General features: G+C 46.5%; 1 protein-coding gene across 1 annotated transcript in view; it reads right to left on the reverse strand.

Annotated features, from left to right (window-relative positions):
• Window positions 1–431: 431 nt before the first annotated feature.
• The window catches only part of ADCY8 (adenylate cyclase 8), a 216,489-nt gene continuing 189,415 nt past the window's right edge, over window positions 432–27,505 (reverse strand). The window contains exons 14-18 of the mRNA XM_057735462.1: window positions 24,462–24,620; window positions 13,621–13,767; window positions 5,457–5,549; window positions 3,963–4,077; window positions 432–1,000 (exon numbers count right to left, since the gene is read on the reverse strand). Coding sequence (XP_057591445.1) covers window positions 513–1,000; window positions 3,963–4,077; window positions 5,457–5,549; window positions 13,621–13,767; window positions 24,462–24,620 — 1,002 coding nt within the window. The 3' untranslated portion in view covers window positions 432–512. The remainder of the gene's footprint in view (window positions 1,001–3,962; window positions 4,078–5,456; window positions 5,550–13,620; window positions 13,768–24,461; window positions 24,621–27,505) is intronic.

Consider the following 27,505-nt stretch of genomic DNA (forward strand, 5'->3'; position numbering starts at 1 on the left):
TTTAGCATCACATTCTCAAAGACGCTTTCCTCGGTGCCTCCAGTTCAAATAGCATCTTCCAATTCTTTATCACAATTGTCCTACCTAATTTTTTTTTTCATTGCATCTACCCCTCTCTGAAAGTAGAGTATTTATGTATTGGTTTATAGGAATATCATCCATTCATATTATTAATTAATATTATTGTGTGCCAAGTATTCAATAAATGGCAGTTCTTAATGCTGACCCCACTGTATTGAGTCTCTGTTTACAGGTCTCTCTTTCACACTTAACTGTAAGCCTCCCAAGGTCAAGGACTAGGTCTTACTTATCTTTGCTTCCCAATAAACCTTATACCTAAGAGATGATCACATCTGTCTGTGATGGGAGAGAAACTCAAATTGCGTCTTTGATCTAGTGCATCCAAAGACCCACGAAACCATCCTTGTTCTAAAAAAAATTAAACCTTTTTATTAGTATATTTATTTTATATATAAAAGAAATACAAAAAAAGAAACACAAAGAAAACGCTTTTATGGCAACTCAGACTTGTCGGTGCCTTCGGCTTGGGCTCCCGGCTCTGGCCCGCTGGGCGTCAGCAAAGTCCGCCGGTTGTAATGACCCTTGATGATGCCTGTGTTGTTGTTCTCGTTCAGCAGCTGCTTCTGCCTTTGCCTATTGAGGGACTGGACGAGGCCCAGGACGACCGCAGCCAAGGAGTACTGCCCGGGCAGTCTTCTCGGGGGCAGGATGAATGGGTTGGGTTGGACTCTTCCCAGGAGAAAGTACGTTTTGATTTTTCCTTCCTGTTCACTGATGCCCTTCACGTAGATCTCCCCTCGGTAGTCAAAGGCAAAGCCCTGGTCCTTCAGGATGAGATAGGTCTCCTCTGGGACCTGGATTCTACCGCTGACTCCCGTGCTGTCCATTCGACTTGCCAGGTTCACGGTTTTGCCCCAAATGTCATACTGTGGTTTCTTAGCGCCAATAACGCCAGCTACCACTGAGCCGTGGCTGATGCCTGTGGGTGAACCAGAGGAGCAAGAGATGAGAGAAGAGGGACGTCATGGAGAGGACTGCCCGCTGCCTGGGACAGTGACCCTTAAATGAAAGATGTGATCTCTGTGGATAAATTGCAGGGTCCAGGTCCGGCCTTGGTCACTCATTAGACGTGTGACCTGGGTCGGTTACTTAACAGATTTGGACCTCACTTTTCCCATCTGTCAAGTGGAAACAAGCAAAGGAGGATGAGATGAGGTGATATAGGTAAAGTCATTGGTATATTACCAGACAACCTGTGAGTGCTCGAGAGAAAAGAATTATTACTCTCACATGGAAGTGGACTTGACTCAGCCCGCGGTTGGACAGGGCACTGGAGTTGGGATGCTGGGATCTCCTCCCGCCTCTGCTGTCACAGTGCCCTGAAAGTTTGGGTACACCTTTTCCTTCTCTGTCTCAGGCCACATGCTCAGCATCCTTCCCTTGGTCCTTGGCAACAGCCTCCTAACACGTATCCCTGCTTGTCCTCCTGCAGACCATCCTCCATGCTGCTTCCAGAGCCAGAGGGACTTTCTGATGTACATCTGATCAAGTTACCACCCACTGAAACACCTGCCACATCTCCTTTTGCCTATAGGGTAAAGCCCGACTTCTTAGAATCACATTCTAGGTTTTCTCAGAGCTGGCTCTTGCCTCACCTGCCAGCCTTATTCATCACCACCATCTCCCTCACCTTTGTACCATATCCACGCTGCACTGCTCAAGTTCTCCTAACCTGCTGGCATTTCCACCTCAGTGCCTTTGTCCCTGCCTTTCTCTCTGCTTGGACTGTCATTTACTCCCAGTCCCATAGGTTATTTGGCAAATCACAGTTTCAATACCTCCTCCTTTAAGAAATATAGACTTTTTTTTTTTAAAGGTAAGACAGTATTCCACTAAATGCATTCATGGGCATTTATGTCTCCTTTTAATAGACTAAGGATTTCTCATTCATTCTGCAAACATTGACTAGGCACCTGCTATAAAGCAGACACTCTTCCAGGCATTGGGGATATAATGGGAAAGAAAAAAGACACAGCCCAGGCCCTCGTGGAGCTTACTTTCTACTGGGGAGAGACAGAAAATAATTTAAAATGCCATATAACATCAGTCAATGATAAGTGATAAAGAAAAACCAATCGAGTTAAGGGGATAGAAAAATATATAGGAGGGTGAATTTTGGAGTAGGGTAGTCAAGAAAGGCCTTTCTGAGTAGAGATCTAGAGAAGATGATAGTGTAAGCCGTGCAGATATCTGGGTTAGATCATTCTAGGTAGAAGGAAAAGCAAGACACACACACAAACACACACATACACGTATAAGATATTACTGACTGTGAACTTCGAGAGAGCATGGGAATCACAAGGGTGGACATTGCCCTAAAATTTGCAGAGCCCTTTTATAATCAATATTCCATTTGCATCTCATCTTACTACAATGAAGTAGATAGGGAGGTAATAATACAACACCCAGTTTATGCATGAGGAAACTGACACTCAGAGGGTTTAAACGACTTGCCCAAAGCCATAGAGCTGGTTACAGCAGACCTAAAACACAAAGTGAAATGCCCAATCCCATTGGGAACATAAACATATCACTTACATAGAGATGCAGATGTAGAGAATGGACTTGAGGACATGCGGTGGGGGGCGAAGGGGAAGCTGGGATAAAGTGAGAGAGTAGCACTGACATATATACACTACCAAGTGTAAAATAGATAGCTAGTGGGAAGCTGCTGCATAACACAGGGAGATGGACAATGTTGGGTGATGACTTAGAGGGCTGGGATAGGGAGGGTGGGAAGGAGCCACGGGAGGGAGGGAATATGGGGATATATGTATAAATACAACCATTCACTGTCGTATAGCAGAAACTGGCACAACAGTGTAAAGCGATTATACTCCAATAAAGATCTTAAAAAATAAAATTAAAATAAAATAAAGAGTTCCTACACACACACACACACACACACACACACACCACTTCTTTACTCCAGTGAACAAAGGCATCTGGTGTTCCTTAGGTCTGACAGTCAGGTATGAGTATTACTTGACCCTTTATACTTGAAAGCTGCAAAGGGTGAACCAAAAAAGTAAAGTGGCACACCAGCTGGAGGCTATCTAACACCTGAGGGCGGTAGCAACGTTTGTTTTCCGCTGCACACCGGCTGCCAGAATGTCATTGGTCTTGGTCAGGAAATCCTGGAGCAGCTGCCAGGAAGACCACTTGGCTGTGCGATCTTAGGCTAGTTACTCCCCTTCTCTGGGCCTGAGTTTACCCATTTATAAAATGTGAACGTGGACTAGAGCAGGGGCTTTCAGAATATACTGAGGAGGCCTCCTCCAGGCTCAGCACAGCTGCTGAAAAAATTAACAAGTTATACACATTGTAAATGACTATTATCACATCGCTGTGACTGTTGTTTTGCACAAGGGTGTCCCTAAGCCCAAAGGAAGGGTAAGCTGTGTGGCCGAGTGAAGCTATCTGCCTGTCCCTGGCTCCATACAACATCTGACATCCTCAGGGGCAAATCCTGCTTTTGACTCAAGGCGTTTATGCAGAAGAAACAGTGAGCAATGCATTGACCTCCGGCATCCAGAGACACAGAAGATGGAAGGAAATGGTCCATTCGTCAGTGACCTCTCTAAGCAGGGCCTCGTGTGGGTGGGATTCTGGACAAGTTGGAGGAGAGGTAACCGTGGTCTATCATTTGCTTGGTACTTCTGCACACAGGCCAAAATCCTTCTGCTGCTTCCAGAATCTTGAGTGAGAGGAAGCCCAGACAGGCCTGCCCTTGGCCAGGTCACTGCCAAGGTGCTAAATCTGCTGCATTTTGCAGGAAAAAGCTCCCCTGGCTTGATGCCCAGGGAATAGAAGGGCTGGATAGAGCAAGGCCAGCCAGCTCAGTGGGTCCCCAAGGTGCCACACTTCCAGCTGCTACTCACCAATCCGGAGCTCAAAATTGTTGAAAGAGTGCTTGTTGATCTCCTGTATGCTTTCGGCCAGGGCGAGAGAGAAGTCGGCCAGGGCGCACAAATGCTCCCACTTATCTTCACATTGCTGCAAACGCGACAGAAGAAGTCATTGGACGGGGCAAACAGGAACACTTCTGCAGCAGGGGTCTGGTCTGCGCCCTACCCCACCCACACATCCCTTCAAGGGAAATAAGCAGGTGTGTGAGCCCCCATCCACCTAAGTCATCAGTGTCCAGAAACACAGGGTACCAGGAGATTTGCTTCAGAGAGAGTAATAGGTGTGACTCTCAGATTCCATTCCCCACCCCCACCCTTGTCTGTTCACGTTGATGCTGTTCACAGAGGGGTGTGTGTGTGTGTGTGTGTGTGTGTGTGTGTGTACACTCTTATGTGTGATGTTTCCAATCTAGGAACCGTGTCTATTTGCTTTGAAGTACTCACAGTGTCTGTTTAAGGGATATTTCACGTAGACATCTGCTCTCTGAACCTCAGTTTCCTCATCTATATAATGAGGATAAGCATAGTTGCCCTGCTTACCTCATGGGGCCTGAATGAGACTATGTATGTGAAAGAATTCTGTGCCCCTCTAGAGCAGAGGATGGCAGTCAGTAAAGGGCCAGATAGCATGTATTTTAGGCTTTGTGGGTCATGTGGTCTTTGTCAAGACTATTCAACACTGCCATTTTAGCCAGAAAGGAGCCAAAGACGAAATGTAAATGGATGCGTGGGGCTCTGTTCCAATAAAACTTTATTTACGAAAACAGACGGTGGGCCGGATTTGGCCTGGAGGATGTCTTTGTGGACCCCTGTGATAGAGTGATGTGCACATGTACCTAATGACTATCAAGGATTTCTTCTCAGATAGTCTTGGAATTGTTCTAGGTTTTTAGTTGGAAAGCGAGCAGAGAAGGAATGAGGGATCCTCTCCCTGGTAGCTGAGGGCCACACCCAAAGAGCATCTATTGAGGACCTACCAAGTGCAAGGCTTTGTGTGGGAAGCATGACTCTATCTTGGTAATTTATCCACTGACCTTGGGAGGTGGGTGTTGGCTTTCCCACGTAACACTAGTGCCTGGCACATAGTCACCTGGAGCTCTTATTATTATTACTTTTGGAGGAGAAAACAAAAGTAAGAATAAGAAAACAGGCTGGGGTCAGGGGTTTAGTAACACCCACAGCTAAATCATAATCAGGGTATTTCTTGGTCCCGATTTTGTTCATCAAGTGAACAGCGAGGTTCGGAATGAAGCCTAGAGGCTTCTCGGTCATAAAGCAGCAGCAGCATCACAGCCAGGAGACCCTACTTACCTCGGGAGCAAATGTACCTCACACACCAAGAATGTCCACTTCATCAGATTTTCTCCCTACCAGTCCCCAAGTTTCCTGGCGACTACCACCTTCAGTGACACGACCATAGTGAGGTCCCCACCATAGGCTGTGGTGGAGTCCAAAGCATTCCTTTACCTGTTTTTCAGGTGACAGGCCTGACACGGCCATGTAGGTGCTGCCAATGGTCTTAATCTTTTCAATGTCTTGAAAGCGGTCTTCACCGAGCAGCTGAAACAGATCCAGGCAACAGTGTCAGTCCTGGTATTTGTGCCTCCAGCAGCCTGGGGCTCCTGAAAACAGGCCCCTGGCTCACAGTGAGGACCACCTTGGGCTGGTTTAGCATCCTTGAGGTAGCCACTTTCCTCTCTGAGAATCAAACATTTGGGATGTCAACATATATTTATTGAGCTAAGTGCCAGGTGCTGAGATGAGCGTGACCAGGTACTCTTTAAGGACTAGATCTGTTTCTATGAATCTCTGAAACAAACAAAACTATCTTATTAGTTTAAGGAAGAAATTGCCAATATCCACAAATCCATCAACACATCCTTTTGGCTTTACTCTCAGCACGTATTTAAAATCTTAGCATTTCCTGCCAGCACCTTGGTCTAAGCCATCATTAGTTTACAGCTGGTTATTTCACTGCACTAACTTACCTACTCCCAGCCTTTATCCCCACACTCCCAGCATGGCAGCCAACGTGATCTTGTTTAAATGTAAGTCAGACCATGTCCCTGCTCTGTGGTTTCTCATTCTACTCAGGATCAAAGCCAGAGTCTTCACCATGACCTGCAGGACCTGCCATGCCCTGTCCCCTTTGCTCACTCTGCTCCAGCCACACTGACCTCCTTGCTGATCCTAACAGGCCAGGCCTGCTTTTGCCTCAGGACCTTTGCACATGCTGTTCCCCTGTTGGGATGGTCTTCCTTCAGACAACTGCATGGCTCATCCCTCACCTCTTGTAGGTCTTTCCTCAAATGTCATCCCAGTGGGGTCTTGCTGATAAATGGAATACTTCCTGCCATGTCTATGTGAGCCGAGAAAGCTCAAGGCTGAAACGAATCTAGCAGCCATCAGACTGCAAGCCGCTCCCTGTGGAGAGCCCTGAGGAAACTCAAGATATGAAAATACAGGCCCCAGATAGCTGACATGCATATCAAGGGAATGATTTCTGTGAGGCCCAAGCTTGCATCTTCCCATACATAGAAAAGCACTAAATTTCTTAAACTTGACATATCTGGTTTTCATTAATTAACAGTAATCTTTTGACGTCCCGACTACCTGTCCTTTGTTGCAAAACTCCCATAAATCCTGACTCCTCCCCTCAACTCCTGGGAGCAGTTTCTCAGAGCTATCTGAAACGCTGTCTCCCAGGCTGCAGTCCTCATTTTGCCCCCAGTAAAACTTAACTTACCACTCTCATGTTGCACATATATTCTTTTAAAGTCAACACTGCTGATCACCCCAATCAAAGCTGAACACAGTATCCTGTCCCCACGTACACATTCTCATCTTCTTTCTGTTTCATCTCTCTCCTTAGCATGTATCCCTGACTGTGCCTGTTCACGGTCATCTTTCTACTAAAATGTAAATTTCCCGAGGCGGGTATTTTTGCCTGTTGTATTGACTACTCTGCACCGAGACAGAGCCTAGCACGCAGTAGGGATGAAAGAATAGCTGCATGGAAGGATGGGTACCATCATTGCCATTTCCTCCATCCTTACCTGCAGTTCGGATTTTGATGCTAAGGAGGGGAAACCTTGGTCTCTTCTTTAGCAACTGTGCTAGAGAATAATGCTCTCTCTGCTCCCCTCCCTCACCCCCCTTAAATGTCCACGTCCTAGACCCCGGAACCTGTGGATATGTTACCTGACATAGCAAAAAGGACTTTGCAGATGTGATTAAGTGAATGATTTTGTGATGGGGCAATTTCCTAGATTATCTGTGTGGGCTGGTAATAGAGAAGAACAAATCTGACTCTGTACTGGGTCTGTTTCTTTTACTTTAACCTTTGTATTCTCTTGGTTTTACTATAAGTTAATGACTAAAGGGATGCTGCCCATAGCTTAAAGTACACATAATGTACTCCAGGAACCCTGCCTCTCATGCCTGAGGGTTAAGTTAAAATACCTTACTTTAAGCTCACAGGAAACAACCTGACCAGGCCCACCTATGAATGACTGCAGGAAAGAAGAAATTAACACATCCCCTCGCGGGTCCGGCTGGAACCAGGAAACATGGGACAACTTATCACCTTTGTTTTAAACTTTACCTCCTCACCTCCCGCTGTTTGTTCTATAAAAGAAACTAGCATCCAAACCCAGGCAAGATGGTTCCTTGGGACATTAGTCCACCACCTCCTTGGTCTGCTGGCTTTCTGAATAAAGTCGCTATTCCTTGTCCCAACAACTTGTCTCTCGATTTATTGGCCTGTCGTGCAGCGAGCAGTACAAGCGTGGACTCAGTAACAGGCTCAATGTAATCACAAGGGTTCTCGCAAGTGAAAGAGGAAGGCAGGAGGCAGAGAAGGAGATGTGACGGAGGGAGCAGAAATCAGAGTGATGTGACTGCTGGCTTAAAAGATTGAGAAAGGGGCCACAAGCTGAGCAACACAGCAGCCTTTAGAAGCTGGAAAAGGCACAGAAAGAATTTTCCCCTGGAGTTTCCAGAAGGAACACTGCTCTGCTCACACCTTGATCAGCCCTGTGAGATCCATTTTGGATTCGGACCTCCAACCTATAAGATGAATTGCTATTGTTTCAAGCCACGAACTTTGTGGTCATTCATTACAGCAGCCGTGGGAAGCTAATTCAGCAGCTGTTTATTGAGCTTCTATGATGTCTGATGAACAAGTCACATGAGGTCCCAGCCATCATGGAACCAACAGCCCAGGCAGGGGGGTCAGAGGGTAAATAAATAATCACACCAAGATGTGCCTTAGCTTAATTTTAGTGATGTTTATGATGGAAACTTACAAGGAGTAGGAATGAGGAGACTGGACCATTTTGATAAAATCTGGAGGATCTGGGAAGGCTTCCCTGAGTAAGTGGTTTCCAATTTCAGTTCTAAAGAGTGATGAGGGGTTTTCTAGTGGTGGATGTATGAGCTTGTATGTTGGGAGGTGGGGGCGGGGTGCACAGAGAAGGTTGGGAGGGACATCCAGACAGAGAGGTCAGCGGGGATGAGGACTGGGGGTTGAGGAGGATGCATGGTAGGTCCAAAGAGGTAAGAAGGGGCCTGCTGTTATTTTTCTCATCTTACAAAAATCTTTCTGGGCACCTCATTCTTTCCACCCATTTCTTCCTTTTGCTATGATACTTCTCAAAGAGTCGTCTCTACTCACTGCCTCCAATTTCCTCTTTCCCATTCTTTTTTAAACTCACTGCAGACCGGCTTTCCCCCAGCCCTCCACTTCACTGAGACTGCTCTTGTTTGGGCTGCCAGTGACCTCTCCGTCCATTGCCTGGCCACTGGCCAGTCCTCAGGCCTCACCTTGCTGGCCCATGGGCAGCATTTGAGCAACTGATTGCACCCAGTTCATCATGAAACCTTCTCTCACTTGGTTTCTGCCCACTCAAGGTTTTACTTCCATTTCACTGGCCACTTTTCGCCAGTCTCCTTTGCTAGTTCTTTCTTACCTTCCTTATCTCACAGTGTGTGTGGCCCCATGGCTCAGGCCTAGAACCTCTTCTCTTTTCCATTTGAACTCACTCCCTTGTGATCTCAGCATGTCTCATGGCTTTCAACACAATCTCTTTGCTGAAGACCCCAAATGTACATGTCCTCGCTTGACTCTCAGATGCATTTACATGATCACTAAGTGACGTTCCCATTACAGGTCTAACTGGCATTGCCAATTTACCGTTCCCAAAGCTATGCCCCTGGCTGTCTCCACCCATCTGCTGTCTTGATTAGTGATGTCTCCATTCGTCTAGTTGTTCTGGACAGAAAGCTCATAACCCACATCTAATCTACCAGAACACCCTTAACTCCATCTTCAAAGATATTCAGATTCTGACTCTGTCTCAGTACCTCCACTGCACAGGTCACCTATCCATGAAGCCAGCCTTGAGTGGAGGAGCTAGGTTCAAAACTTAAACCTTGCTGGCTCCCAAGTCTAAATTCTAGTCTCATCTCCTATGTTGGCAGGTATTCAGATGCAACTTCTGGTTCTCCAACTCTCTGCCTCCCTTTAAGAGTGTAATGTCCTCAAGGACTCATGCCATCCTGGGAGTGGCAGACAGATGGACCAGATCAAGAGGATGAGGTGGGTTTTCTATACACATCTCGCTATAGGCACCCTCTCAAAATAATCAGGAGCTAAGAAAACTTGGAAAATTTCAGGTGGAGAGAAACTCTTCATGAAGAGAAACATGGAAAATACAGGTCTGTGCTTTTGTGATTTGTTTTGGGGTGTGTGTGTGTGTGTGTGTAGCTTGGATTTGCAGCTGAGGCAAACTTGGTTCATTATTTTTGTTTCTTGAGCTAAAATGAAGCTACTATTCTGAGATCCTGCAAACTGTGCCCAGGGCAGAAAGTGGCTGGAATGGTCTGCATGTCCTAAGCCTAGTTTCATGTCTGACATTTATCCTCAGACACCACTAAGCAGATTTGGTCTCTTAGTAGCCCTTTGGCGGTTCCTATTTTAGCTCAGAGATTTTGGCATGCCTTTGGTGGCCCACCTCCCTCCCTCTGCCTCCTTACAACTGCATTTCCCCAGATTCCTGTGGGAAGGGGAAACTCTTCCCTCCTCTCTTGTCTTCGGAACTACTTGGCTGAGGGCCAATTTCAGGTCCAGGCGAAGCTGCCTCCTCTCCAGAAACTGATTAGGAGGCAGCAAGAGGCTTCACTATTTCATTTAATGGCAAATTTGTCCACTGTGTAGCTAAAAGCATCTGGAGTCATAATAGGGTTCCTAATCAGCCCCTCTATTAATTCTCTAGTCCGCGTGGAGCAATGAGATGTGAGGGCTCTTCAGCCTTTGATGAGGCAGGGGCTGGTGGTGGGGAGGAGCCCCGGTCTTGGGTTATTGCAAACCCAGTCCTGGAGCACGTGCTCCGTGCAATGTTCAGCCTTATTCTGAGCCTGGTTCCTGTGGCAATTACCTCAGCAAGAAGAGCAGCAGCATGACTGAAGGGTGTCTGGTTGGAGCAGAATCTAGAGGGTCTCTTTTGACCCAAAGGAAGAAGGCAGGTCCAGGTGACCCAAGGACCCACATGAGAAAGGCTGACAGTACTTAGGGTTGGCAGGCCAGGGAAAGCCTTTTATTTCTTCCTGTTGGCTACATTCTCTTCTTTCTTCCTTCTCCTCTGCTCCCTCTCTTCTTCTTCCTCCCCCTTCCCCCTCTTCTTTTTCTTCCTCCTTCTCATCTCTGCTTCTCCTCTCTCTCCTCTTTCACCTCCTCCCCATCTCTCCTTTTTCCTCCTCCTCCTCCTGGTCTAAATCTCAGCCTTCTGGACCAATTTCCTAGCTAAGCCTCTCCAACTTCCCTCTGCAAACACCCATCTCTACCACGAGGGGCACGGTCCTCCATCTCTGTTTATTGGGAAGACTCCAGCGTGTCTATGGATACAATTTGGGCCACCAAGATACAGACTTACTTCAAATTTATTTATTTCGGTTTGAAAACGTGCTAGGGAGAACTCCTGGAATACGGAGTGCTATAGATTTTAAAACCAAACAAAGGCTGATGTCTCAACCTTCAGTCAGGTTATTTTTAATAGAGCTACTATTTAAAAAAAAAATTGGAAGTATGTTTTGGATTGGACTAGTCCACCATCACCTTGCTATTTGCCAGGTGGTTATGTCTCCTATGAATGAACTAGTTACCTAGTCACTTTATAGCATCTGCTATAAGCATCTCTCATGTTCTGGGCACAGCAGGAGGCCCTGGGGACTTAACAGGATACATGAGTATAATTTCTATCTTCACGAGTTTCTGGGAATAAAGGTACCATTACCACGGAATCACCCTCCACTGTCCACACGGAAAGATTCTCTATACACGTGTACTTACCACTGACTCCTTATGTAAAGGGACCTCATAGTCACTCTGTCTCTCACTGGACTGTGAATCCTTCAAAGGCAAGAAGTGACTGTGTCTTATTTCTTTACTTATTTTTCAACCTAATAGTGAGCGTGGGCGCTTTTATTTAATTTTTTTACATTTTTACATTTTTAATTTTTTTTATAGGGGTATAGTTGTTTCACAATGTTGTCTTAGCGTCTGCTGTGCAGCGGAGTGGGGTTCCCTGTGCCATGCAGCAGGTTCTTATCAGCTATCTATTTTTTCCATATTGGTGTGTACATGTCCATCCCTGTCTCCCAGTTCATCCTCTCCCCCTCCCCCCACCCGCTGCCTCCCCCCTTGGACCACTGTGTCTTATTTATCTAGACTCCCATCCTCATCCCCACCACTAGGGCGGCTACAGCACCGCTGTGGAGTTTATGACTTCAAAACCAGCGCCACGAAATGCCAGTTCAGCGAGGATCGACGCACATAGTGATTAAGAATCAGAACAGTGGTGGACCTGGGTGCAACACTTGGCTTCGGCACTTAGCGGTGTGTGACTGTGGGCCTCTCGGCGTCTCTGAGTCTCAGCTTTGCTTATTTCTAAGAGGAAGGCTAACAGCTCCTACCCTGTGGATTTGGTGTGAGGGATAAACAACAGCTGTCCTCTACGGAAAAAGCCAACATGCAGTAAACACCTGTGGATGTAAGAGGGGCCCCTGCCCCAGAACTGAGAGGCAGATCTCTAAACGGTAGGCTTTCAGGCTCTGTGATGGAAGATTTTTTGGAGTATAAGTTTTTTCGTTGAAAAAAGGGTGACGACATTCACCTGGGTAGAGAGGGGATTAGCAGAGGCTTCACAAGTAGAGATGATGTTTGAATTGACTGTGAAATGGGTACTAGGTTTTTTGCTGGCCGTGGAGCCGAGGGCGAGAGGATGGGGTATGGTGGCGGTGGCATAATTTCCAGGCAGAAGGAGTGGTATGTGAAGCAGCCAGGTGCGCTTGTGATGGCTTCTAAGCAGTGCGATGGTGCTGGACGGTGGGCCAGGTGGCATGCGGTGGGAGGTAAGGCTGGAGAGGGTACAGGGACAGTCAGTGCAAAGCCTCGGATGACCTGAGGGACTGGCGAAGGGGAGCCACCAGTGGGTCGTAGGCTTCAAAGGAATGTGATAAAATACTCCTGCTTTGGGGGGTTGCTGATGGTCAGACGCAGGAGGGTGAATGGTAAGAGGCCATAGTCATCAGGTGAGAAATAATATGGCCTGAAGCAAGGCAAGGGCAGCTTTGACGGTAGGGGCACCTCTGAGAGCTATTAAGGAGGAATCCGCAGGACACTGTAGATGGAAGGTGGGGATTAAGGGAGAGAGCTTTGTTTAGGGTGATGGAGTAGATGCCGTTGGCTCTCCTTTATGGGGTCATCCTCCAGGGTACCATCAGGGCTGGATGCTGACAATGTGTCAACTGCAGCCATTTTTTGGGAATAGCCCTGGGAGCACACTTGCTGGCAATGCCTGGGAGGTCACACATCCCCACCGGGGCAGCCCATGGCCAATGGCCGACCAGTACAGGTGTACAAAAGCCTTGTCTCAATGGGAACCACTCTGTGGTACCGCTTACACTCCTGAGCTCCCTGGGGGATCAGGCTGAGGAGGCTAGACTTTAGCTGAATCCAGTTTTTTGCTTGGCTTCTTCCTTAGCATTTCCTCAATTACTCACTAACTTCCCATCTCAGGTTTAGGCATGTGGATGGACAGAGATGTCCTACTTCAAGCTGGGGGGTGAGGAGGAAAAGACCCGCTCCTGCTAAGTCTATTAATGTAAATAAAGTACAGCATGAGTATCCCCCCAGTTCCTGGAAACTGGAAGAAGAAAGTACCATCTGGGGTATATTTATATTTTGACTAGGTCTCTGACCAAATGCTAATTGATGGTTTTATCTTTGGTAATTTGAGCAGATGGAGAAATGTCCCCATCCGTGCCCAGTCTCTGTGATGCCAGTGCCTGTGTAACACTGGCCTCCAATCAAGTCCTGGTTTTACAAATGCTAGTTGTGTGACATTGGGTTAAGTTCCCAGCCTCTTTGAGGCTTACATTCCTAATCCTCCAGGAGAGATGACAGGGTTTATCCTGTATGATAATCATGGTAATTAAATTAAATGATACATGTTTGTGTTTAGAACGCAGTCTGGAATTCTGTAAGTGCGGAAATTGGCTACAGAGAACAACACGATGCTATGACAACACTGATGCTTGTTTGTGACTGTAAATTTCTGAGGCTTCTGTTTACCTCATCGAAGTCGGCAATGATCTCATTCAGCAGACGTAGGCATTCCACTCCTTGGTTGTTCATTTCAGTCTGAGAGTAAAAGTCTGCAAACCCTGGGATGGAGGCAAACATCACCCCAACGGCATCATAGGATTGAGAATACAGCTCCTAAACAGAGAGACACAACAGAGGGAAGAACAGTCATCAGAGGTGAGGTTCTGCAGTGATGCTCCCTGTGTGTACGTCCACCTGCACGCATGCACAGGTACCCACAGAAAGGACAGAGAATGGGGGCTCTGACACCGTCTCATCGACACCTTAGCATCATCACCACGTGGACTGGGACCCCTGAAAACTCATGGTCTCCAGTCTCAGCTGGGCCCAGAGTTCTGCCTGCCCATCGTTTGGTCCTGGTTAGCTTCCTTTTCTGTTCTCCCCAGTGGCTAGTCCCAACCCTCACCCCTCCCCTCAACCTCACTCTCCACTCGATTCCCCTCCGTCAATGATCTTGTCTCTGAGACGCTCACATGCTGTACTCATACAATCATCTAGTTCATTGTATTTTCATCTCTTCTGCTTCAACTCCAGACAACGCATTTTCCCTTCGGATGAAGACCAAGGCTTCCTCCTCATCTCTGGATCCCCCTTTAACTTCTTCAGCATCGTCCTCCTGCAGGGATCCTTTTCTTTCTTCTTTCTTTCTCCTCTCCTCCTCCACTTCCTCTAAGTGCCTCCTCTAAGGAAAAGTACCAGGTGCCCTGGATCCTGTAGACACTTGGGATGACCAACCTTCATTCTCATCTTAACTTCTCAAACTACTTTTCTCCACTGCCTGTTCTCACTTTCTCTATGTCCACTCACATCTCAGGCTGAAATGAAATGAATCTGGAGCAGGCCAGACTGCCAGCCAAGACGAGAAAATCACTACACAAACCCCTGTCCGTGTCTTCCTGGACACCTCTGCAAACTGGTGTGATGATCACACCCAGGTTTCTAAGTGTCCCAACTTTCTATGCTCTAGTTATACCACAACCATTTTCCTGGTGCCTGGCCCCTCCAAGGATTTATTTTTCACTTGTCTACTGTCTTAAATGTTGGTGGTTGCTATGGTTCTGTCCTTGACCCCCTGCAAGGTTCAAAGTCTACATACTTACCTGGGCCATCTCATTCCCCCTCAGCCTTTCACGTGTGGGTCTATACCATCCTATTTCCAAGTCGGTTCTCCTTGGGCTTGAAGCTTCTGTGTCTCATGCTGGGTTGCCCTTGCACTCCTCAAATTATAAATGCTGCACCCGAGTGCATCTCCTCTCCACCTAAACCTCTTCCTGATCCTTTACTCTCCGACTCAGGTGGCTGCACCAGCATTACGTCATCAAAGTTAGAGACCCTCAGAGTCACCCTTGACTCTTTCTTCCCCTCACATTCAGGTTCAATAAACCGTCAAGTCTGCCTGGGTTTCTTTGTGTCTCCTAAATATTTTTTCCTAACCCTCCCACCATTTCTTTCTCTCAGGCCCTTCCTGTTTTCTTCCTCGGCTATTAGCATGAGAGCCTCCTCCTGGGTTCAGAACTGGTCTCATCTCATTCAAAGGCATGTTCCATACGGCAGCCAGAGTGATATTTCAAAGAGACAATACTGACCATGCCTGTCCCGTTCTTAAAGCCCTCCAACTGCGCTCAGGACAAAGCTGAAACACACGAGCATGACATACATTCACATCTTCCTGCCCTCACCTCCGCCTATCTCTTCAGCTTCACTGCCTGCAATTCCCAAAGCATTTGCACTTCTGTGTGCCCACTGTAGCAGATGCTGTAGTGCCCTGCCTGCACTCTCTCTTCCAGGGTCCCGCAGTCAGACTGCCCTTGTGTTTCTTTGCGTGAAGTTTTTCTCTGGCCACTAGAGGGCACTCTGCCCATGTGAGCTGCAAGCTGAAATCTCCAGGAAATTAATGCCCCCTCAGGAGCCGCTCTTAACAAATGGCTGATGGGAACGGGCAGAGAATCCGTAGCATCTTCACCCCTTGGGCCAGATAACTTTGCTGGATGTTTTCTACACCATTTTCTGCGTTCTCCACTGGGAGAATTCAGCTCCAGTTGCTCACAGAGGTAACTAGGTAATGCCTCATGAATGGGTTACTTTCCCTTCTCTACTTCCTTCTTACTCTCCTGTCTACCTGGGTGGGTTTCCTGGGACCACTTCCAAGCAAATTAGTTGCGCTTGAACCCCTGTCTGAAGGTATGCTTCTGGAAGAAGCCAAACAAAGACACACACGCTTCAATGCTTTCATTTTTACTGTCTGTCCCTTGATGGGATATGTCCTTCCTTCCTTGAAATTAGCATCCCTAACCAGGCTAACTCTTGTTTTCTGTCTTCACCAGCCACCTAGGTACCATGTCTTCCACAAACCTTCCCAGACTCACCGACGGGGGCAGGAGGGTGACTCGGGCTGCGGCAGCACCTGGGTAACTACACAGAGCCCTTGCCACCTGCATCATCGCCTTTAAAAAGTTCATCTCGAACTCAGTGGCAGAGGAAGAATAAAGACGCAGATGTAGAGGAAAGACTTGAGGACGGGGGGCGGGGGAAGGAGAAGCTGGGACAAAGTGAAAGAGTAGTATTGACATATATACACTACCGAATGTAAAATAGACAGCTAGTGGGAAGCAACTGCCTAACACGGGGAGATCAACTCGATGATTGCTGATGACCTAGAGGGGTGGGATAGGGAGGGTGGGAGGGAGCCTCAAGAGGGAGGGGATATGGAGATATATGTGTAAATACAGCTGATTCGCTTTGTTGTACAGTGGAAACTGGCGCAACAGTGTAAAGCTATTATACTCCAATAAAGATCGAAAAAAAATTAAAAAAAATGAAATGTCCATCTCTTCCTTTACGTGTGTAATCTGCGGGGGCAAAGACTCCACGCCACTTATCTTAGTGCCTTCAGATCATCCAGTTAGTATGTTCCAGATGCCTGCAACATAATGCATGCCCTGTATGGGGTCTGGTACAAGGTAAACACTCACCATTTTGTTGAGTTAATGACTTCCTAGCCTGTGTAGGAAACGCTAAAGCTTACGAAGCACTTTCATATGAATTCAAAGCTTTAATCCTTGCCATGACTCTTGATTATTATACCCACTCTACAGATGAGGACACCGTGACAGGGAGGAGTGACAACATCGGGCTCACGCAGCTGGTAGCGGAAGAGCCGGAGTTAAAGACGCCCAGGGTCTTCCCCACTCTGCACACCTGGGCTTGCCTCCTCTGCCCTGTACGCCCTCGCTCTGAGAAAGATGGTGTCCCTGAGTCATGATCAGCTGACTTGAGCTTTAAGTGTGGATGAATCTGAACGGATGCTTTTGCTGGTTCTTGTTCAAATGAGCAGAGGCGGCTGGTGACCAGCTGGATTGGGTTGGGTTGGGGGGCAGTGCAGACTGTAACCAGGGAGCTGAGCAATGGTACATGGCTTTCTGAAGCTGGGCCATTTACCTTGGCCTTGAACCATGGCATGATACTGCCGGAGGAGCCTGATGTCTGCTTTACGGTTCAGAGAACCTGTATAAGCAAACCTACAGAACCGCATCCTCCAAACGGCTGTGATTTGGAGAAAAAAAAAAATCTCTGTTTACTCAATGACCTGTTGTATTAGTTTGCTCAAGCTGTGTAACAAAGCGCCGCAGACTGGGTGGCTTAAACAACAGAAGTTTACTTTCTCACAGTTTCGGAGTCTGGAAGTCTAAGATCAAGGTGTTGGAAGGGTTGGGTCCTTCTGAGGGTGCGTCCCATCCCTTACTCATGGCCTCCCTCTCCGTGCATCTTCACATGGTGTCTCTTCCATGTATGTCTGTGTCCTGATTTCCGGTTCTTATAAGGGCATCAGGTGCATTAGATGACCTCATTCTCCTTCCCCCTCCATCAGATCTTCTATCCAGCATCCTCCATTGGGCTTGCTAGGTCATTGACGTGGCCCATGTAGGTCGGCCCACTCCCGCTCCAAGTGAGCAGGGAGAGGGGGGTGTGGGGGGGTTGGAGGGGCACATGGGAGAGCTCCAGCCACCTGCCTGCACCTGCCTACACCTTTAGAGACGTTCCCATCCCTTGACTCACTCCAATCAACTGCTCTGAGTGTGCCGTCTGTTTCTTTCTATTTTGGGCTCAAAAAAGATAAAAACACTGTAAACTGCGGAGGGGTTGGTAAGTATAGAAAGGCTATTATTGTTGTATGGTCTCTGCCTCTGGCTGGGTGTGCAGGTTTGGGCTTTGCCAAGGATTCTGAGCCTATGTTCGATCTGCCGTCTCCCCTCGCGCCCCAGAAGCCAAGATGAAGACGGGTCTCCTCTTTGCCCAGGAAACCAGAATCCAGTCCTTTGCCGGCCCAGGCCTGTCTGACTCTAAGCCCTGTGTGTCTTACGCTAAGTTCAGCCACCTCTCTGTGGGGGGGGGAAGCAATGTCTGAGACTTCTTGGCCTTGTAAGTTTCCTTAGGTCTCTGCTCGAACGTCATGTCCTCAGAGAGACCTTCCATGAGCCCCCAGTGCAAATGCTCCACTTCACACATGCTATTCCCTTATTCAGCTTCTTCTACCCTCATAGAACTTAGCAGAACCAGGCTCTATGTTATATATTTATTTGTTTTAACATCTGTTTTCCCAGGAAAACATGTGCCTCATATTGGAAAGGACTTTGCCTTCTCCATTCACTGTGTGAACCCTGGGATCTAGAATTAACACCTGGCCCATGGTTGGCCCTCAAGAAACCCTTGCTGGACGAATGATGGAACGAATGGGTGGGAGGTGGGGCTGGGAGTGGGGAAAAGTAGAAAAAGTAACGATGGCTCATATTTGTCAGAAATAATAACGGCAACAACCGGAGTGCTCGTAAAACGTGCCAAGAACCCCTTAAGCGCTTTATGTATAACAACATGTGCAAATGTTGCAGCATAAAGTTGGGAAGTATCGGTACTTTGGTGATAAGGGAAGCGAGGTCCCGAGAGGTTCGCCACTTGTTCATGGCCACAGAGGAATAAAGGAAGAGCCAGGACTGAATCCAAGGCACCAGACCTTCAAGTGCACCAAATGACTTTTCTATGCTGAGCCCACCTTACAGCTGGGTGCATTACATGTTCTTACCCAACTTAATTCTCGCACCAACTCAGCAAGATTGGTACCAGTTTCTTATCAGATGGATGACAAAATGGACTCAGAGAGGTCAGGTAAGCTGCCCTAGGTCACACAGCTAGTTAGTGGCAGAGATGGAATTTGTGCTGCGTGGACTGTCCAGCACCTGAGACAGCTGCCCTTGTCAGTGTTCTTTCAGCAGGTCTAATAAAGCCTGGATGAGCGAGCAGCTTACCTGGGATTCAGGGAGAGCCTGCCTGACACTGATGACCTGGCCCAGCTGGCCTCATCAGCAGGAAAGTCCCTGCCCGGGGTGGTGAATGCTACTCTAAGCCGAAAGTCCAGCAGCGTAGCAGGAGCTGCCAGAACCCCTGTGTGAGCGACACAGACGGAACAGACTCGGATAGGATGTTCCAGAGGGCGAGTTTCTGTCCCACTGCCCTATGTTTGGATGGCTTGAGTCATCTCTTGTCACTGGTCCCCCTTCTCTGCCACTCACACCCTAACAGCAAGATGGAGGAGAAAAAGCACAACATTTGGCTTTGAAGTTCACATACCTGGGCTTGAATTCCAGCTCACTATGCACTAGCTTTGTGACCTTGGGCAAGTTCCTTTACTTCTCTGAGCCTCAGCTTCTTCATCGATGAAATGGGGATAGTCGTTCTTTCTTCCTGATTGCCTGCATCTGTGAGCACTGCTGTTGCCCTATGACAGCTGGGACCCAAACTCACAAATGTCCCCCAGTGAGATTTTCCGAGGTTTGTATAATAGTGCAGATGTGTAGCAAGAGGAGAAGCTGAAGATGCCTCTTATGGAAACAGAGCATGAAATTGGGAGTTCTCACAGGTCACAGCTGTCCTGCCTCTGCATGTCACCCCTTCACATCTTACACTTCTCTGCCTGTCTGTGTCTCCTACACACACACACACACGCACACACATGCACACACGCACAGACACACACAAACATCAAATTCTTCCACACATACATTCATATTTACATACACACATCCCGATCCTTCCAAATACCTACACAGTGTAAGTCCTGCCACACAGATGCCTCCCATAAGCATCACACACATGTACGCACTCTCTCATCTTGACAAACTCCCAGGTGCACCATGGGTAGCAGTACAGTAAGGGGGTAGTGTGGCACAGACAGAAGAAATTGAGAGACTGGGTTCAAGAGACTTATTTAGCTTTGATTAAATAAAGAGGCACATCACGGATCTCTCTGAACCCTAGTTTCCCAGTCACTAACGTGGGGGTGCCAGAACGATCCTCTTAAGGTTGTGAATGGAATGAAAGATCATTTTCATCAATTGCCTCTCTCAGTATCTGGCACACAGTAGGTGTTCAGCAAATGGTATCGCATCATAATATGAAGATTCTCCAGGCAATGTGAAAACTTTCTCCGTTTAAGCCTAGCCGAGTGTGAACTATTTAAATATTTATAAGACCACAAATAAGCTTGACATGACTTTCTATTGAAAATGTCTCATACATGGGATTAAGGCTGAACCTGACGTGTATTTTGCTCAGTGGAGGTCTGGCCCGAATAACAGCTGATGACCTGGGATCTTGGCATCTCTGGTTGGTTTCCTTCCTTTCAGGATAAAGCCAGTGCGTTCTTGCTCTTCCCCACTGGTTCCAAGTATCTCCTTGCTTTGGTGTCTTGATTGAAAGCCGCCTTCCTTTCGTTTCTTTTCTGGGTCTTCCCTCCGAGGGCTCCAGCGTTTCATCTGCTCTGTCTGGTGGTCATGGGTGATGCACAGAGACATTCTCTCTGCTTTCTTGCCTTTGTCAAGAAGCTCTTGCAACAAAGCCCCTGACCTTAGGGAGCCTTAAGGAAACCAGGCCTGAACCTAATTCCAGAAAACTCTACCTGTCGAGGGTGTTTGGTGCCTTAATCTGCGTCCAAGAGACTCTCAAGGGTGTGAGTTTTTCAAGAACTGAATATTCAAGGAGCAGCTGACTCGTGCCCTTGGCTTCTCTCCCATTGGTCTTTCTGCAGAGGCTTGGATGGGAAATGGACCCTGTAGGTCTCTCCCAGTTCTACCCTAAGGTGAGGGTCACAAACCCAAATGTCTTCAGGGGACCAGCAGGTAACAGAAGTGTCAGGATAGGGCTGGATAAATTGGAGAGTCCATTCCATGCCTAAAGTCATCAAATCTACCAATTCAAACAAATAAGCAAAACAACCAACCAACTGACCACTGTCTCAACCCACTGGCTTTGTCTCAGAGGCAGCTGGTTTGTGACCTTGGTTCTATGGGTGTTGCATCCCCTGTTTAGCTCAGTTTGAAAAGTCTGTGTTGGAAGTGTTGTCCTAGTGCAGCCTCCCAGACAGCCAACCCTGCCTTTGTAGCATCTGTGGCAAGGGCTCTTCTCTCACCACCTGAATGTTTCAGCAAAGGAACTCATCATTCCAGTTCATCCACAAACCTTTAATGAGCAGGCCCACAGGGTAGGTGCACCAGGCCCTGAGGATCAGTGGTGACCAAGGCTGATGTGGTCCCTGCCCTCGTGAGGCTCCATCACCACGAGGTTCCTCGTAATGCAGAGCACAGAGCTATTCCCTGTGGACTGTCTATGGCCCTAGGTCTGCCCTCTGGAGTCTCACAGAGTAAGGCCAGTCCCTCTCATGGGGTAACCCGTCAGGCCTTTAAAGGCATCTTTCACTTCCTTCTTGAGTTACCTTTTGCTAGGTGTTTAGAGGGTGAACCAAATGGTTTGATTTTTTTTTTTCACTTCTGACCTCCCACATCCACTCCATTGTTATTATTATGTTTTAAATATTTATTTATTTATTTACTTATTGGCTGCATTGGGTCTTCATTGCTGCATGCAGGCTTTCTCTAGTTGTAGTGAGCGGGGGCTACTCTTCATTGCAGTGCGTGGGCTTCTCATTGTGGTGGCTTCTCTTGTTGCAGAGCACAGGCTCTAGGCATGTGGGCTTTGGTAGTTGTGGCATGTGGGCTCAGTAGTTGTGGTACACAGGCTTAGTTGCTCCTCGGCATGTGGGATCTTCCTGAACCAGGAATCGAACCCGTGTCCCCTGCATTGGCAGGTGGATTCTTAACCACTGCGCCACCAGGGAAGTCGCACTCCATTATTGAGTCCTATTGATTCCAGCTTGTAAAGGTACCTGGAATTCATCCACTTCTATTTCACTGCCACATCCTAGGCCTCCTCACCAGGCCCTTTCTTGGGCTATTTTAGGGTCTCCTACATGGCTTCTGGTCTTCTTACCCTTTTATCCACTCTCTGTCAGCAGCCAATCAGATTAGGTAACACTTAAACTTTCCAAAGACTCCTATGGCACTTAAAAGTGTGCCCCGAACCCTACTAGAGTCCATAAGACCTGACTGCCAAGCCCTTTCCTCACATCACTCACTACCCTTCATCCTTGGAATGGGTCGAACAGTGTACCCCTCAAGTTCACGTCTACCCAGAACCTCAGAATGTGCCCTTATTTGGAAACAGGGTCTTTGCAAACATAATTATAGAGAGAACCCTAAATCTAATGATCAGTGTCCTCGTAAGACAAGAGCACGCATGTCCTTATAAGGAGGAGAAGGCCATGTGACCAAGGCAGAGGTTAGAGTGATGTGGCCGCAGCCAAGGAGCACTTGGGGGCCACCAGAAGCTGGAAGAGGAGTCGGGATTCTTCCCTAGAGACTTCAGAGGAAGCACGGCCGTGTCGGCACCTTGATTGCAGACTTCTGGCCTCCAGAACTGTGAGAGAATACATTTCCCCACCCTGTGCCTCTGCTCGTGCTGTTCTCTCTTTCCTGGACAGCCCCGCCACTTCCCCACTCTCTTGGTGTGACTTGGTCCTTCCTATCACACAGTCCCAGATCAGTTGTGGCCATCTCTGAGCGGTTCCCCTGACCGCTCCTGCCCTCGCCAGGTGCTACAGCAGGTGATTTTGTTCACCCACCAGAGCACCTGTTACAATGTGAGGTGCCCTCACAATGTATTTCTGCACTGGCTTCTTCTTCCCCCACTTGAATATAAGCTACCTGATGGCAAGTCCTTGTCTATTTATTTATTTTTATTTTTAAAAAATCATTATTTTAAAAATATTTATTGGAGTATAATTGCTTTACAGTATTGTATTAGTTTCTGCTGTACAACAAAGTGAAGCAGCTATATGTACACATATATCCCCGTATCCCCCCCTCCCTCTTGAGCCTCCCTCCCAACCTCCCTATCCCACCCCTTCAGGTCTTCACAAAGCATCAAGCTGATCTCCCTGTGCTCTTTAGCAGCTTCCCACTAGCTATCTATTTTACACTTGGTACTGTGTCTATGTCAATGCTACTCTCTCACTACGTCCCAGTTTCCGCTCCTCCTCCCTCTCCCCGGTGTCCACAAGTCTGTTCTCTATGTCTGCATCTCTATTCCTGCCCTGCCACTAGGTTCATGGGCAGAAGACCTAAATAGGCATTTCTCCAAAGAAGACGTACAGATTGCCAACAAACACATGAAAAGATGCTCAACATCACTAATCATTAGAAAAATGCAAATCAAAACCACAGTGAGGTATCACCTCACACTGGTGAAAATGGGCATCATCAAAAAATCTAGAAACAATAAATGCTGGAGAGGGTGTGGAGAAAAGGGAAACTTCCTCCACTGTTAGTAGAAATATAAATTGATACAGCCACTGTGGAAAACAGTATGGAGGTTCCCTAAAAAACTAAAACTAGAGCTACCATATGACATAGCAATCCCTCTACTGGGCACGTACCCAGAGAAAACCATAATTCAAAAAGATACATGTACCACAATGTTCACTGCAGCATTATTTGCAATAGCCAGAATATAGAAGCAACCTAAATATCCATCAACAGATGAACGCATAAAGAAGATGTGGCACATATATACAATGGAATATTACTCAGCCATGAAAAGGAATGAAATTGAGTAGTGAGGTAGTTGGACCTAGAGTCTGTCATAGAGAGTGAAGTAAGTCAAAAAGAGAAAAACAAATACCATATGCTAACGCATATATATGGAATCTAGTCTTTGTCTATTTAATTCCCCATGAGAGTCCCAGGGCCTTTTAAGGGGCTAGTATGATGCCTATCACACAGCCTGTGGCTTATAAATAGTGTTTTTTGTGACTCAGATCCCTGGACGGTTCAGTTTGCTTTGCTTAGACAAAGCTGCCCTTTTGTGGTCAAAGGCTAAGGCTTATCTCACTTGCTATAGTGTCCTCAAGCTTCATCCACGCTGTAGCATGTGTCAGGATTTACTTCTTTTCAAAGACTGAATAACATTCCACTGTATGTGTAGACTACATTTTGTTTATCCATTCATCTCTTGATAGACACTTGGGGCCTTCCAAATTTTTGCTATTATAAATAACATAGCTGTGAACATGAATATGCAAATATCTCCTTGTGACCTTACTTTCAATCCTTTCGGTTATATAACCCCAAATTGGAATTATTTTATATATATATATATAAAACTTTATGTATATAAAATTGTAACATCCCAATTCAATCTTGCACTAGAGATCTCATTACATCCATCTTACAGATGAGGTACCGGATGCTGGGGAGGCCATGTGTGCATCTCACAGTGCTGGGGAGTCTGGGCGGCCTGGCACCACGTGGTTGGCCCGGTCTCCATGCTCACGTGCTCACATGAGGACAGTGGAATCCTCCCAGAGCTTGGGATCAACGTGTCCGATCGCCCTCCTCCCGCAGCCACCCTTGCTGGGGGCTCACCTCGTTGTCCCGGTCCTTCTCCAGGAAGTGGCGGGCCACATGGCTGGGCAGGATGTTCCGCAGCATGTTCTCGTTGTGTTCCCTCAGCTCCTTCATCTCGTTGATCTCCTCTTTGGCCTGGACGCGCCAGAGGAAGTCCAGGCGGGCTGTGTACTCCAGCTGCGTTCAGGGGAGAGAAAGGGGAGGAAAGGTTTCAGGCACACACACACGGGAGGTGAACAAGGCTTCTTCAGAACGCTTCACAGATGAAACAGAGCCTGAGATGAACTTTTTGGGAAGCCTTTTGCCTGACACCAAGAGATCAGAAGATGACTAGGTGTCACAGGGCTGTGTATCTCCCCTTCCTAGCACCGCGACACCTCTGATTTTGTAATTGTTTGTGTCCTCTACTGTATTGCAGGTGCTATGAGGTCTGGGGTCCTTTTACCAGCTCAACATCACATCCTCACCAGGTAGCAATGTGCCTGGCACAGGGCAGGGGTTCAATCAGTATTTGTTGACTCAACAAATAAATCACAATAATAAAGCCAGCAAACACTTAGATGGTGGGCATTGGCACTGTTGGTACATTGGCCCCAGGCACTGTTCTAAGGAATATACATATATTAACTCCTTTCACCCACACAAAAACCCTAATAGGAAGGTGTTATTATTAATCCTTATTTTACAGATGAGAAAAGTGAAGCAAACATGGTTAAGTCACTTGACCAAAATCACATATTTGTTAGTGGGGAAGCCAGGGTTTGAGTTTAACCCCAGAGTCCAATTCTAGAGTCTGAGCTCAGTCGAGGCAATGAGGAAGAAACGAATGCACTAATAATGGAGGGATCGTGGATCTAGTTGTGAAACCAACGTGGCTTAGAGTCCTGGTCCCACATTCAAGCATGGTAACCTGGTCTCATACCTTCATCTCGGTTTCCTCATCTCTACAATTGGGAGGAACACTCATGACCAGGCAAGATCGGAATAGGAATTATTTAGGAAGTTATAGGTAAAGCACGTAACTCATAGTAGGTACTCAGTACCCATTAGTTCCCTCTTGTCCTCTCATCCCTTTGCATTGGAACCTGGAGAGCTTCCTTTCTAAAGAATTTCACAAACCATATTTACCGCAGCTCCGGGAAATATCATTATTTCAGAGTCTTTATCTGTTGAAATGAACAATATGCTGCACCATTAAACACATGGTTAGGTGCCCTGAATTCAAGGGCTTAAAAAAACTCAGCTAGTTCTTTTCTTTGTCTTATGTGCAAGTCTTAGTGGATGGCAAAAATATGAAAAGACAGAGGCACAAGGTTATTCATTCAGCAGAATTTATAATAGCATAAGCTGGAAACAATCCAAGTGTTCATTTCGTTGGTTGAAAAAAATTATTATATACAGCTATAAAAAGAAATGAATATTTCTGTATATGTACTTTAATGGGCTGGCTTCTGAGGTGGAGAAATGCACATATAGTTTACCATTATTGATCTAAGGAAAGGAGACATGGGCATCTCTCTCTGCATATATATATATTTCTTAATTTATTTATTAAAATATTGAGGTATAAAAAACTCCATAAAAAATCATTACTGGGGCTTCCCTGGTGGCTCAGTGGTTAAGAATCTGCCTGCCAATGCAGGGGACACGGGTTCGAGCCTTGGTCCAGGAAGATCCCTCATGCCGCGGAGCAACTAAGCCGGTCCGCCACAACTGCTGAGCCTGCGCTCTAGACCCCACGAGCCACAGCTACTGAGCCCACGTGCCACAACTACTGAAGCCTGCACGCCAAGACCCTGTGCTCCGCAACAAGAGAAGCCATCGCACTAAGTCTGAGCACCACAGAGAAGAGTAGCCCCCACTCACCACAACTAGAGAAAGCCTATGCGTAGCAAAGGAAGACCTAATGTAGGCAAAATAATAAAATAAAGTAAAATAAAATAGAATAATAAAATAAATAAAAATTAAAAAAAGAAACAACAAAATCTTTAAAAAAATAAAAATCATTACTGATGAGCTGAGGAAGGTTTGGGAGGGGAAATAGTGATAGAATTTAAACTTTTTAAATTGTAGCTTGTTTTATAAATCTGACTTTTGAATCATGGAAATATTTTCTTTAATTATAAAACTAAATGGATTTTTTAAAAGCTCTGTGAAAACAAACAAGCAAACAAACAAATGAACCTATAGGTACCACCGCAGAGAAACGATTCCAAATGCCTTTTAACGCAATAATTTGATGGTGCATTTATTGAGAGAAATGGAGGCTAAAAGGAGTTCAGCAAGAATCTTAAAAGCATTTGTAACAATCACCTTGTAGGTGGTGGTGTTTGTAGTATTATTGCTAGACTACTGTATCTGGATTGTAGGATAAAGCAAATGAATAACTGTGTTGGGGTCACTGACAACTCGAATTTTTGGGAAGGGAAAAAGGAGATGCAGTTCTAAGATTGATGAGGTGAAGTCCGAAAGCCTATGGTCCTACGAAAATTGGGAAGCATCCCTATGAATTTATGATCGATATATATTTCCTGGCTTTGCTGACTGAAATCAAGGCCCAGAAACAACTAAAACCTAGAAACAATGAACAATCTCAGTGTCCAGATTGTGGTTTCAAAATATCAATTCCTACAAAAGTGACCTCACACTCTGCAGAAAAGGCTGAAATATAAGGAAGAAAATGTACAAGCCTGGAACATTTTTTTGTATCAGAAAGTAAGTAGACTATCAGAGACCTCTGGGATTATGTTGAAAGGAATAGACCCCCATTTGTCAAAGATATCACAAGTTGAACTTCAATAAGAATAATAACTGCAGTGGATCAAAACACAAGAAATATGTTAAAATGCAGAAGTTCATAGTGACACTTAGGAAACAAAACCTCATTAATCACATCTTGATGATGCTCAAGAACAAGCTTTTTGGGAAAGTTGGAACAAATTTATGGCAAAAAGAATTAAGCATTTCCCCTGCTTTTGCTTTATGACCTGTGCTTGAAGGTAACAACTAGTTGGTGAGAAGTTTCTCTTTAAAAATGTATTCCAGCTAACAAATTATAAAAT

Source organism: Hippopotamus amphibius, chromosome 5, assembly GCF_030028045.1.
Source record: "Hippopotamus amphibius kiboko isolate mHipAmp2 chromosome 5, mHipAmp2.hap2, whole genome shotgun sequence".
Classification (NCBI taxonomy): domain Eukaryota; kingdom Metazoa; phylum Chordata; class Mammalia; order Artiodactyla; family Hippopotamidae; genus Hippopotamus; species Hippopotamus amphibius.